This window comes from Diadema antillarum, unplaced genomic scaffold (genome assembly GCF_040938485.1).
Source record: "Diadema antillarum isolate AM-2024a unplaced genomic scaffold, OU_Dant_1.0 scf00000143, whole genome shotgun sequence".
Taxonomy (NCBI): Eukaryota; Metazoa; Echinodermata; class Echinoidea; order Diadematoida; family Diadematidae; genus Diadema; species Diadema antillarum.
In genome coordinates this window covers 1,915,496-1,930,402 of record NW_027271032.1, presented here as the reverse complement: position 1 = coordinate 1,930,402, position 14,907 = coordinate 1,915,496, and the positions used below count along the sequence as shown (strand labels likewise).

General features: G+C 36.9%; 1 protein-coding gene across 1 annotated transcript in view; it reads right to left on the bottom strand.

Moving 5' to 3' along the window:
• The window catches only part of LOC139721459 (WD repeat-containing protein 89-like), a 146,895-nt gene that overhangs the window by 114,297 nt on the left and 17,691 nt on the right, over positions 1–14,907 (bottom strand). The window contains exon 3 of the mRNA XM_071632775.1: positions 3,885–3,985. Coding sequence (XP_071488876.1) covers positions 3,885–3,985 — 101 coding nt within the window. The remainder of the gene's footprint in view (positions 1–3,884; positions 3,986–14,907) is intronic.

Sequence of the window (14,907 nt, the reverse complement as noted above, 5' to 3'; positions counted from 1 at the left end):
TTTATTTATGACTGCAACAAAAAATGTGTTGTGCCTTCAGTCCTTCCCCTCATGTGCCTCTTTGAAATCCAGCAGATAGTAAATCTCTTTTACGCACTGTCATCAGGGACAAAATTAATCCCCTACTACAAATCACTCTCTTTTAGGGCAACCTTGTGAAGTAAGTGATTTAAACTCAAACTACAATCCTGTTTGAAAATGTTTGTCGACTGAATGAATACTGTATATGCCGAATATTTCAGGAGGTTAACATTATTTTTTTGCAAATTCCATGAGTCGGGTGCTATTCGGAAATCTAAAGACGTGCATGCATACATTTCTCTGTTCAGTACTATACTTCACAATCCCAAATTAAACCACATTGGCAAAATTGTCAGGAAGTCCTTATTTGCAAAAAATTAGAAAAAAATAAATAAATAAATCATAGACTTGCTAAATATATGGGGTAAATACAGTATCTGGAAAAATACATGGACAGGTTTGGTAGACAGAATGAAAATCTATCAAATTCTGACAGCCATACAGACACACTAAATTCCTTTGAATTATCCTCTGATTTTGCTGCTAAGATATGTAAAACAACAACAAAACTTGCAACATTTGCATCACAAATTCATATGTAAGAAGGGTTCATCTACATAAAAATAAAGTATAAGCACACTCCATCTACTACCTCAAACAATAGCCCAATTACTGAAAAATTTCACTTTTTGAACTATCAAAAAAGAAATTTCATGATACCCAAAATGTCTGTAGATTAATTTACATATAATTATGATAAATCAAATACAATCAATTTCTCATATTCATGGACCTATACACCTGTAAGCTTTTATATTACATTTCATGAGCTGAGTATATACTCTACAAAAAAGATTTGTTGCTAAAATGTCGCAACTGAACATAGAAGTATACATGATAAAAATAAGAATCTTATCACAGAGAGATGTTGTCTTAAAGTAAACATCACCAAGAAATTATGTGGAATCATCTATTCTGAGGCTCTTATCAATACAGCATTTCAATAAATAATCCCTCTACATCCCTCAACTAATGTACGTCTCTATGTCAAATATATAGTTTCAAATGAAATAATATCCAGCCCTTTACATCATCCCCCTCACCTTAAAAGCAATATAATTCAACCTTTTAATTTCTTGATCTATTTTGATGTAAAATCATCAGTAAGATAGCAGATTGTTTGAAAATACTATATTGAGTATAAGATGTAGTAAGGCCAACCTTGATAATCAAGAATAAATTACATTTTCAGTCGAAGACTGTTTACCATACTTCCATCCCCCCAAAAATTTAAAGAAAAATATTGTCACTCTCCATCACACAGCCAGTCCAATCTACTACTTTATAAAAGATCTGAATTTCATACTGCAGCGCTAGAGATTGACCCAGTGTTTCTTATAGATTTGCATTATTGGGTTGATATTTTCATATCAAATTCTTGAATAACATTCCCTCTCTGGGTAGCAGCCCTCATCTCTTGAAATGCTGTGTACGGTCGGTTGGCAGGTGAATTGCTCCTAAATGAGATTCTGCAACACAAAATGAGAACTCGTCTTGGAGATATTGCTATATGTTCGTTCCGTGGCATCATGGACAATCTACAATGTACAAATACAGACCCTACGAGCAACGGAGATGAACAGAAGTCTTACACTCATAGACTGTGTAGACCAGGTGACATTTAGGGTGGTGCACTTTAAAGGGAGAATCCACTCCATGTAAAAGTGAGTATTTATCGGAACAAAAGCACAAAAAAATGGACAGATGTAGCATAAAAATAGTCATATGAAGCAAGAAAGTTATGGAATTACTTATTTTCACACTTTTTTTAAAGGATTTATAGTCTCAATGACATATATGCAAATTAGATAATACAGTGATATCACTGCCTTATAACTCTCCTATTGGTTTGTACACAAAATATGATATTATAGTTTGGCTGATACCTTAGAAACTGCAATGTCTTACCCTTAAAATCCACAGTCACGTACAAGTTTGATGCAGATAACATACCATGTAATTTGTTCTATTTGATGCCATTGCAAATGTTATTTTGAAAGACCTGTGTGCTGATGGGACTTGTAAGGCACTTGCACCATTGCCTTATCTCATGTACTTTAACATCGTATAAGTTGGATATACTCTACCTATCACAATCAACTTGGATAAAGAGTCATCTTTTTTTTTTAAAGATCTCTCCAACATAGTAGAGACAATTTGACTGAAGCATTTTGTCGTTTCCGAATGGCAAATGCCTAACTACTATAAGACACAATATTTTCGCGGCATGAAATTTTCGTGACTTGGAGCCAACGACCTTATTTGCGGAATAAATTTTCGCGAGTTGCCTCTAATATTTAACGCGTATAGTGTAGACAAGAACTTTCATGTGCATATTAATTTCGCGAATCTTGGCTCTCGCGAAATTCGCGAAATTAAAATGCACGCGAACATCCTTGTTTTACAGTATGCAAGCTCTTTGCATAATCGGTGAGGGTTTGCAAAAGAGCAAAAAAAAAAATCTATTTTACAAACATGATTCCCAGTGGTGTCAATGTCAGATTCATCTTAGTGAACATTCTTACATTAACTCAGTCATCACCACTGGCTGTGAACCTCCACAAGATGTTAATAGAGATCTCAAGCATTAAGTATCAAAAGGGTTTTAAATGAGTCATTATGAAAAAAGCCACACAGGTTGGCCTTCATTGTCCTCTTCTTGAAATTGCCATCTTAAAAACAAAATAATCTTCTGGTGCTATACAATGTATATCTCACGCTGCAAGTGTCTTACTTCCAGCATCTCAAGGGTTAATCTTTCAAAGCAACTCAACAACATCATCCTCCTCACGCACGCTGAAGCTAGCCGAACTAATTCAACAATCGCTAAGTAATGCTCCCCATTTTTGAGTCATCAATCTTGAAAGTGTGCGGCTGTCGTGTAATTGCTTTTCCGAGGGAATCGCGTAATCACATTTTCAGGCGGGCCGAGGCCACCAAGCAGCACACAAGGAGAGTGTTTCGTGGCGGGAAGTAATAGGGGATTGGGAGGGTCTGGCCACCCAGGTTTAAGACTTAAATGCTGTAAAGCTGGTAACGGCGTATCGGACAATCGCTGAATTTACGGAGTGGCGCTCACAGTCATCACAGTGAGAACACTACACATTCTCCCATTACACGGGATGTGAAAGTACAGGTGTATAAATGTATGTGCAAGGTATAGATCAGGTCGTAATGAATAGATTAAAATGTGATCTCACAGGTACAATGATGGCGTACGTGTCTACACCACCATTCAAATTGGAAAGCCTACAATGATACTGAATTAATCCCTACATGCCAACACAGATGGCATGACCTATCCAAATGAAATATTCAACCCCGCGTAGCACGTTGAGGTTTCTTGCAATGTCAGCCTCTGCTTACAAAAGGAACAAAGAAACAGACTTACATTATTATGGACGGATTTTAGACACATTAATCACATACCTTTCACACGCGTATGGCTGTGCACATTCTTTATTGGATGTCTGTTGGCATGTGTGGTCTCCAACAAACATTTACGCAGAAAAAAATTTGCATCATCCATACCTCAAATTGAAACCATCTAACTGAATGCAGGCCTAACTGTGTGAAAAAAGTGAAATTTTGTTTAGCAACTGAATTTATCATATTCAATTTTTTTCATTCTAAGACAATAATGTCACACAGACAGAAAACATTGCCACACATCAAAGCAGAATTTCTTTTTCATCTTTTCTTCTTTCTCCTCTACCTGTTCTTCTTCTTCTCCTTCATTTTTCCTTCTCTCTTTCATTTTTTGCTTATTCTCTCTCTAGTCAGAGGAACATAGGTCAACTAACCTTTGAGTTCTCCAGCTGATGTCATGGTCTCCTTGCCGACAAGTTTGATGGAGTGGTTGGAGCAGGCCAGGGCTGCTAGTGGCTCCCCGCATCCTGCAAATCTGATAAGACGGAAAAAAAGTAGCCATTTTACTTCAGAAAGTCCTGGTCGAGGGGAAAGTGAAGGAGGAAATGAGAACGAGCTGTAAAATGTCAGATATACCTGTGGGGATACAAACAGAGAGTCCGGCAGAGCTTATTATAAAAATTTTGCAACTTGGAAGATCTGGGGGTAGAAATCTAGATCCCTGCTTGCCTGAGGCAACCCAACCTCAGTGAGAGGTTTTAGACCAAAATAACTGTTTTTATCAAATTTTTCACACTCATATACAGTGTACTTATCGAACAGAGTCTTTGGAGATTGAAATGAGTTTCCTTATCAACCACCCATGCAAATGACTTTCCACATGGATGCTACATCACAGACTCTTCTGTCTCATATCAAACTCCCTAGAGATCCCGCATATAGACCACACGTGATCAAAAAATGATTGCGAGATGTCTATCAAGAAATATGATTTCAGCTTGCTTTTAAACTTACAAAAATAAAGAAAATAAGAACATCTGAAAGAAACATGTTTCTAAACACATTTAAAAATTGGTTATTCTCCTAGTTTTTACTTGCTCAGGCGGGTGATACTGAGTATGAAAGACATCTCACCACAAGGCAAATGTTTCTGATGCTAGCCTAATTGCTATCAATCATCGCAAACCAAGAAAAATACTTCTTACAAGAAAGATTCTATATTTTCTACTTGAGGAAAGATACAGATACATACATACAAGATACAGTGTCTGTACTTCCATAGAAGGTAAGAAATTATGAAAATACAGCAGAAAATGAAGAAAAAATGGCAGCAGAAAAGCAATTCTGTAATCAAAACAATCACTGAAAGGAAATGTCACATATCTGGTGACATTTCCAAGAAGCCCAAACCCACTGCATACAAATTGTACAAGCACCTTTAAGTTCCCATAATCTACAGGAATCTATCAAAGAATCTTGTGGACAACGTGTTCATAATACTCTAAAAAAATTGCCACTTTATCTGTATAGCAAGGAAACAGCTAAAAAAGAGATTATTATCATTTCAACCTTACTTAAATTCACACTCCATTAACCCATTGAAGACGAGTCCTGAGTAGACTCAGGTAGGTGTCTATGGAAAATGCGTGTTGTAGCAAAATCAGTCCATATCCGAAGGGTTAAAGAAAGGATGGCATCTTGTCTTTTATGGTTTAAGGAAACTAAAGATGTAAGGCATACAATGTAAGCAAGTGGTAAGCAGCATGATGCTTCAGTACTATTTCATACAACCCCATCACAGCAACAAGCAAGTGAACAATATACTGTACAACAGCTATTGCATTCTTGGCTGAGGTTCTTAACCCGTTGAGGACGAGTCCCAAGTATACTCGGGCAAGTGTCTATGGAAAATGCGTGTTGTAACAAAATCAGCCCGTTCTCAATGGGTTAAAGAGTTTTAAGACAGTTTTACGTAAATTAACTATTCGTCAGTCTCATTCCAAGAGCCAACATCTGTGGACCTTTTTTAAAAGCAAAGCAGTCCAGTGTTGGTTGTTTTCAGGGGGAAACTTTGCACCTGAATGGGCAATCTTGCTACAATGTAAAGGACAGACAGGAAGACAGCAATGTAAAATGGAACCAGCATGCCATGTTGTGCGAACAAACTTCAAACTTCACTCCACATCATGGACACCTCAAGAGGAGGCAATGATGCATCACAGCTGATGGAGCTTCACCATGGCGATGCAGACATGACACGTCATTAGGGGAACTCTCTGGAAGACTACTCATCACATGCTGTGCCCTTCTAAGAATTCTTTCATTTATGCCAAAAACAACAGACAATGCGAGAAAAATTAGATCCTATAATACAAATCATTTTACAAAGATACTGCACCACTTCCATAGGAAAAGCAAGTTTCCAACATGGCTTTATCTGCAAGTGTACCCATCTATCATATCCTTCAATGTTCAAGTGATATAGCCCTGTCTAGCAGTCTTCAAAGCTTTTGTTTCTTTTACAACCCCCCCCCCCAAAGAAAAAAAGAAGTTTATTTACCAAAGGGGACATACATGTCAATTACCCATACTAAATACATATTTTTATTTATTTTGTTTGCATGTTTTTTATATATTTTCTACAAGGACACCTAATATGGCCACTCCAGCTTGGCAAATGTGAAAATTTAATCCGCCTTGTTTTTAAGGAGATGCATCAAGAAGGAAGTGTCTCCAAAAATACCTCAAAAACCTTTCTCAGCAGGAATACACACAAAAAAAAAAATACTTCATATCCATACAAACTGTATACTACACAAATAGATGGATAGAAAGATAGATGGACAAATCTACACTACATACACCAATACTGTGTTTGAATACCCAAGCTGCTGCATATAAACTGTATATAAAATTAAACAGCCAAGTCTCCCTAAAATCTGTTCAACTGGACCCCCTTCTCACTGCATTTGTAGAAGATTTTGAAAGCAATGTGGAACTAAAAAAAAATAAATTCCTTGGAAGATTAGAATCTGGAGACTTTTAAAACATCAAACATGGAAAATCAATTGTAATCACCTTCATCAGAATTTTGTGTTGATGCGTCACAGTATCCCACACACATAAAACAACCTTCATAATTGTGGACTGTGATGGACAAGTATGAGACATGCATTGTTTGAAAGTTGCTTTGAAAATATGAGGTTCAAGTGTCCTAAAAAGTACTGTATGAACTTCATGCTTCAATTTGGATGACACTCCACTGTTTTGTTTTGTTTTTTTGTTATATATCACAAAGAGCATTGTGCCCAATATACTTTTGCCATGTCAAGTTCTATGATTTCACTTGATGAGGGACATGCTTCTCTAATGAAGCTTGTGACCTCAAAAACATGAAATATCTCTCAGGCACAACTGGTGCTAGGTTTAATCCTGCTGATTTTCACTTAAAATCTTATCTTTTTTTTTTCAAACACACGACGTAAATACTACTATACTGAATCAATCAATCAAGAAAAAGGGGTTTTTCTGCATTCTGAATCATTTGGGCATTTCTAAAGAGAAGGTAGAAAGTTGATGCAACAGTTTAAGATGACAGATGTGGTGTCGTCATTCTGCTCTTTTCATCCTAAAATTTCGCCAAACATCTCAGAAGGCAGTCATGAATATTACATGAGACAAGCTGCATGGAACTGGGTGAAGAGGATGACTATTTTCTCTAGGTAACTCTCTCTCTAGTCTTTTCCTCCTTTTTTCAGATGGGGGGGGGGGGGGGGGGGGGTGATTTCTGAAACCAGACCAAAGGAAAGCAAAATGATGTGAGTTCTTTTTTTTTCTCCCCTTTTCCTGTTTGTAAAGCAAATATCTCTGGGTGATTTCTGTTCTAGAAAGTCTTAAAATATCTCAAGCTGGGGGTGCTTTTTTCCGGGTTTTCCCGTCTCTATTTCTTTTCTTCATTTTTTCTTTGTCACTGTGTTTTAGTTTCCTCTCGAGTCAAGGCACCAGGATATCTAAGCTGACATCTTTTCAAGCTCCATGTAGTTGTTGCTTTTCCTCTTTGTAGCAGAAAACTTTCTTGACAATAATTTTTACTATCACTTGGAGAAACAGACTCAAATCTGTATCTTCTGATATGTGGGTCTCCTAGGGATCTCAGATTAAACCTCTAGATGCAGAAAAAAGCACATGAAAATGATATACACATGGTAAGAAAACAAAATAGCACATGCACACACACACACACACACACACACACACACACACATACACACATACACCCACACATAGGCAGCCATGTCTCATGATCACACTACTTGTCTACTTGCACACCACATCAAAAGACAAATGTAATGAGAATATTTAGAAAAACAACAACACAAATTTTGTGTTGTGGAACTGGGACTTAAAGTAAGCTGATGTTGAGGCAGTAACAAGACACTCATATCAAAAACAAATTAATGGTTGAATCAGCCACATATCCATTTAGAATACACGTACTTCATTAGAAGTTATCAATTGTAAATATGATCGAACTCTACAATTCTTGTCATGAATAAAAAAAAAATGCAGTAATGAAATTTGCAATGTATGTCTCTTTCTACCGCTATCAAAAACTTCACTTTGCAGCGAATCATTTCATAGCAACCAGACAACTTGCCAAAACCTGCCCAACATCATGTACAGCAAATAAGACCTGCAAACTAAATTCTGCATATCAAGATATTTTCAGAACAGGTAGAACAAAATTTTTTTTTGAAATATCCACACATCAAAACTAAAACAAACACATACACACATAGATAGAAGCACACAAATATGCACTATGTTTGATACATGTGTAGAATTCATCACAAACTGAGCTCGTTCTCAGTGGGAGACTTTTATCAGCATGAAAGTAGTTCGGTTGACCCTGACAGGTGTTGGCGCAGGTATGGTCTACCAGCAGGTGACATTTTAATCATGCTCCTGTGATGGATAGGTATTATTATATCATCAGCTGAGGGCCAGAAGGGCACTATTGCATTCTAAGATTTGAGCATTATCATAAATAAAAATGAAACAATAAATTTTCATGAACACATAGTTTGTCACGGGCAAAAGTGGGTAATAAATCTATAAGCATTGTCCCAAATATCGAGTACAATAGCACCCTTGTGGTTTTGATTGTTAATGCTTTACTGAAAAATGAAAATAACTTAAAATGACACCATAATATAGAGGATATCAAGCTCTACAATGTGATACCAATAATTCAATACCCCAGAGGTTAACTGCAATAACACCCTTCTGGTTCTCAACTGGCAATATGTGGGCTTCTGGCCTTATGATTATGGGCCTCTTGCCTATGGCATACAACAGCTTACAAAGAGTAGGCTTTGGTATTAATGTGCATTGAGAATAGGTATGAGACTGTGTGATTGTGTGTGTGTGTGGGGGGGGGGTGGTAAGGAAGAGGGGTGCAGGTGTGGATTGGTTTTTTTGAGTGGTCAGAAAGGCTACACTGGTGCTTACATTTGTACCATATATGTGAGTAAGGAAGTTGGCACGGTTGCATACATTTCTGTAAGCAACATTTTTATTTTGTGTGTAACTCAATGATTTTTTATTTTAGTCGGAAACATTTCCTTATTTTGTGAGTTACATGTTATTTTCACACGTATATTCCTGGATGTGGAACATACTTACTAAGCATACTTGTTTTGTTTTCATTTCTTGTTCAAAAAGAATTTATGGTAAACTGTGTAAAGGGCAAACTAGACAAACTACACCATGATGTTATCTTACAGATAGAGGGCAGTTCCTCATCTAAAATAATTGAGAGAATTCAAAAGGAGTATTCAGGGGTATTCTTTCTGGCTTATTCTCTATCTGCATTAATAAAACCACAAAGTGTCTGATCTAAACATTAAAGAAAAAACAGTCAGAATTCATGCACCCTCAAGGGTCTATACTCAAGCAGAGAATAACATCAAAGTCAATATTGCACAGCATTCTCCACACTGAAAAGAAGAAGAAGCTATAATGTTGCAAGTCTCCTCATGGCAGGAGAGATTGATTCACTCCATTTCCAGAGATAAGTACACTTTGCTTTCATCCTGTAGCAACTTAACGCCCAATGCAAAGACAACATCAAGATTTACAAAGATTATTCTACGTCTGATGCTGAAAGTTCACTTCAGGTTGTTGGCAGGAGAAACGTCGAAAGAATGGCACAGGAAAAAAAACCCAGCAAAATCGAAGGCATCTGTCTACTTCTTCCCAAAATTTGAAAAACTGAGCACATTTCCTGTGGAATATCTTACTCTGTGGGTGTGAAGTGGTATAAACCCATAATACATTTGTGGGATATGTGGCTTTACAGAGACTATAAATAGGATGTCAAACTCATGCGAATTTACAATGGCTGATTGCACAATGATAGCCTAAACAGCCCAATCTGACAGCAATGCTGCAAAAATAAAAATATGCGATGTGTTGATTTTTTAATCTTTTTTTAAAACTATCAAGAAAAGAATAATGTTTGCTTTTATCGAATTGAAGCTGAATTGAAATTGAAGTCAAATAAACTATTATGATTGAGATGCTAATTGAAGATTGCAACAGTAGGCTCTACCATTTCCTCTTTAATGTTTTGTCTATGGGAACATGATAGGTGTCATAATATCAGTTTGAGTGTGTGCATGTCTTATTGTGTGTGTGTGTGTGTTTGTTATTACAAATAGTTCTTACAGGTACCAGCCTTATTGTGCTAATTGTTAGTTCCTATTCCTTTTTTTAACACATAACATGTTTGTATGCAACGCTCAAATTGCTTCATGCATGTTTTGTTTTGTTTTTTCTATTTTCATACATGATTGGTATTTTCAAGTTGGTAAATAAATCAATTCATTCATACTTACCTTTGAAGACCTTCAAAATAGGAACTGGTTAAATTAAACTAGTACCTAATGAATCCAGTGGTATCATCTTATCAGGATGAATGTGTTTGGGGATTTTCTCGCGTTTTTCCATCTCTCATAATTTTTCTCCCGCTCTCCGTAATTCCCTCCGCCCCTAATCCACATCAGCTCAGAATGGATCCAATCAATGCTAATTGTATTCATTTCCGTTCATTCACTATACTAAGCTCCCCACTGTGTGCAACAAGCCACATGTACGTATACATCCAAAGAACTGCATGAACCCACATATAACACACACACACACAAACACACATACACACAAACAAAGAAGAACAAACATAATACCAATACACACACACACACACACACACACACACACATAGCTATACGGCATGTCAACAAGCATTCAAATGGTAGCACTTGCATATCTACTATGCAAAACTTCTTCCTTTTGCAGTTAGCAAAAACATGAAAACAAGCTCATATTTCTTAGAACCCTTGCCAATCGCCTTTGATATATTTTTGCTTGTCCTTCCCTTACTCTTTCTTTCTTTCTCTCTCTCTCCTCTGTTTTCTCTTCTTCTCTGCTTCCCCTTCCCTGCCTTGTTTTTTTTCTATCCATCTTTCCTCTTCAACCATTCTGCTTGAAAGTGGTGATACAAGATTCTGCATCAAACTGATTTTTTTTTTTTTTTTTTTTTTTTTTGGGGGGGGGGGGGTATTGTTTGTATGCCATTATAACTCCCATAATCATTAAGCGTGATGAAATGCAATTTATCAGTTCTCATGTAGTGAATGCTAATTCATATCACAGGTGCAAATGGAATTTTCAAATTGTGGACAAAATAAATGTGAATCTGGCTCTGATAGCTGAGACTTTGTCCTCTATGATCTTCTAAATTTTACTTTAAAATATATGTAGCTTTCATTTCCCTTTTTATACAGGAGACCACAAAGCCCCTTTTTGTTTTTAAATACAAAATTGGGTCCACGTCCTGTTGCCAACAACACTTATCATGAGTCTGTACAAGCATTCACATTGTGTCTGTGCTATTTGGAGGATCCATACATCATACACACGGATGCTAAACTCTTCATAACAACGGGCAAAAAAAAAAAGAAAGAAAAAGATTTAGTCTGAAAATTGTAAAACTGCATTGATGGTGTATGCTATTTAATATAAACATACCAGTTAGTAGCTCTGTATTGAAACACCACAAAGCTAACAATATCTAATCTAAAGCACTCCCTGGAACATCGAACATAGTTTCAATGTAAAGAATCTTCATTTCTATAACATGTTCAATTCTTTGTATGCCCAGCACTCAGCTTAACTTGCCACGCTTTTATATCAGCATTTACTAATCCATTCAAATGCGACCTGCTTGTAGATTAGCAAGGCCACTTGGGTAGAGCAATATACCTCAGTACTACAGGAAGGTCATGGTGATACCATAGGGATTAGGGGGATTAAGTAATCTGTGGGTAGTGACAATTAATTTCCCTATATCTGTGCCAATCAGCACAGAAAAGCAATCAACCATGCGTGCCTAACAAAACACGGTGAGTTACGTCAGTGGAGTCTTCTTTGCTTCACTGTAATTTTTTCCCAGTGAACCTCCAGGATTGCATCTAATTACCACTGAGCTCTCTCATCTTCTAGTCGCATGCATGATTCCATTGCCAGAGACACTACATTACATCTATTCAGAGCAAATGGCCCCATACCTCCCACTTCAACCTAATTTATAGGAATGAGTGAGCACATGACATCACGGACGAGTACAATTAACGCATGGACAGATACATGGATACATCAGAACATACTGTATGTGATACGCCAAATATTTTGCAATGTTTTTATTTGGGGGACTTTAAGGAATCTGGTGCTATTCACAAACTTAAAAACACATAAAAATATCAACTCTGATCCACACATGAATGTGACGTGCGTGCATACATTTCTACCTTCAGTACTGTACTCCACATTTGCAAATTTAACCACTCACAAAATTGTCAGGAAGTCCCGATTCTAAAAAAAATAAACCAACTTTGCTAAATATACAGCCTATACAGCTGAATTCTGAAATCAATCGATAGGATAATGCAGATGAAGGAAAAAGGGAAAAAAAAAAACCAAAATTACTTGATGGCTGCAAATGAGAAGGCCCTGCAATGTGCTGATTCCTACCCAAATATCTGATGATTTTGTAAATATTGGATTCAAAGAAGAATCAACAGAATGTCCAGGTCATGTGTGAGTTTGGCAGTGTCCACATTTTAACTGTGTATAAGTTCACAAGGCTGAAAGTTTCCTGTGATTGTTTTATGAACATCCAAAACTGATGGGGTTTGTGAGTAATCTATGTGGAGTATCAAATCCCAAACCCCTTTCAATTTTGGCAATAATGAAATTGGGTTTGATCTATACCATTTGTTATCAATGTCTCAAAAAAACAAAAGCATCATGAGGGAGTAAGGTAAAATATTCCTTTTCCATTTTTCAAAAAATCACAATCCTGGCTAAAACTATGTTGTGTACATCTCCTAGGGTAATAAGAAAAAAAAATGTCACTTAGTATTTTCTTGTGCAGTGAACAAAACAAAAATACTTGTAGTAATCTCACAGTTCACACTGAAATGAGACTCTAGGCTGTGAGCACCTGTGACAAATTAAACCAGTCATATTTTAAATTCCTTCATCTAGTACTCAATATATCTACAGTGTATACACTTCCTCCAGCAACAAAAAGTTGATAAACATGACCAGAACGTCTTCCATTGGCTAATCTATGATGTAATCATATGATGTAATCAAGAACGCGATCATAAACTTTCGGCAGCCATTAATGTTTGTGTCATGCTCTCTGGCTGCCTGTGGGGCTGGGTTTTTTTAGCTCACGCAGCCAATTCCAAGTTACAGGTGATGTGCAGATCAACAAATATGGCAGCAATGATCACTGAGTAAGCTGGGAGGCTCTAGAAAGGCTGCATGGATTTCACAATACTGCTTTATTACACTAATAATATTCTATTCATGAAATATTTGCATAACAAGTTGTGACAAATCATGATATACACACTGGAGAGATAGGTTGAGCACGCATAAAGAAAGATAAATTTAAGTTTCCTGGTTCAATAATCTACAATCTTCCTGTAGCAATGGGCTGTTCAGGTGATGGTTGTCTAGAATTATTAAAGAGACTAGAAACATGAAATACTTTGTGGCATGGCAATGTCTGTAAATGTTCATGCACAAATATTTTGGCATTCCTTTAAAAAAAAGAGTACAAGCATAGTCTCAATTGCTTAAATACATACACACACACACACACACACACACACACAAAGTCTTCCACTGTAACAGTATTAAGACTGTTCCTCTGGATTCAGTTCTTTCATATCTAATGTAGATAGCAGCGATAAACTTTCAAAAAAAAATGTTGCCATATCATTTGGGAACTTTTCATCAAACTTGAACCAATCTTAACCATGCACATGACTTGTGCCGACCTTTATGGTTTTATAATAGAGTGCTGCAAGTTAAAAACAAGAATGCAAGTCAAGGTAAACATGCCAATGATCAGTGGATTAAAGGACACTTTTTCCTTTGATGTGTAGTGTGTGTACAACTGCATATTGTGTGCACTTGCACGATCCATTGCAACACACTATTAAGGAAGCAACACCTCGTACTGTGCATTCCACCCATTAGCGTGGGCAATTCCCTGAAATATTTAATGAGAGCTGGCAATGGAGACATTAGGAGCGTTTACGGATGGACATCAAAAGGCCCGCCACTGGAGGGCAGCGTAATCATCGTCAAAAATAGTACCTGTAAGCCGTTGCTGCTGGCACAATTCTGATAAGTTGTCGTTTTGGTTTATGGCACAATCAAGTACCGAGCAAGTTGGCAGTGTTTCAAATTCAAACATAAACATGTAGATACAAAAACAATAACAACATCTGATCTGTGAATGCATAGGGGATACACAAGCAATGAGAGGTACAACTCCTCAAAATGAAATTACTTAGCACTTCAAAATGAGATGATGCATGCAGATGGCGATGTATCACAACGATTCTACACATCTCCCTCCCTTCCAACAATAGACAGAAGAACTTATTCAGTGACTTTTGTTGTTGTCTTTGCTACCATGTATAATACATTACAAATAAGCTGCTCTACTACTGTGTATGCTGCCATGGATCCTCTTATCATAACACACCCAACACCATGTACTCACAAAGTCAATGATGCATGTCAATTGCAATGTGTGGCAAAATTGAAGGAAAAAGTTAGAATGTGAAAAACTTGCTGTTGCTGATATTCACAGGATGAGAACAAAGCTGCATTATCACATCACAACAATCCCAACTCCCCCCCCCCCCCCCTTGATTTGCTAGCATTGAAGATTAACATCATGGTACACTGTAGTATACACTGGGCTTCAGAATTTGATTAATTCTACTCATAAAAGAAAATGCAGCTCAGAGCAACATAAAAAAGCATGTTTCTCCTCTTCCCAATGACTGTGTGTGATGTAAAGTTTAT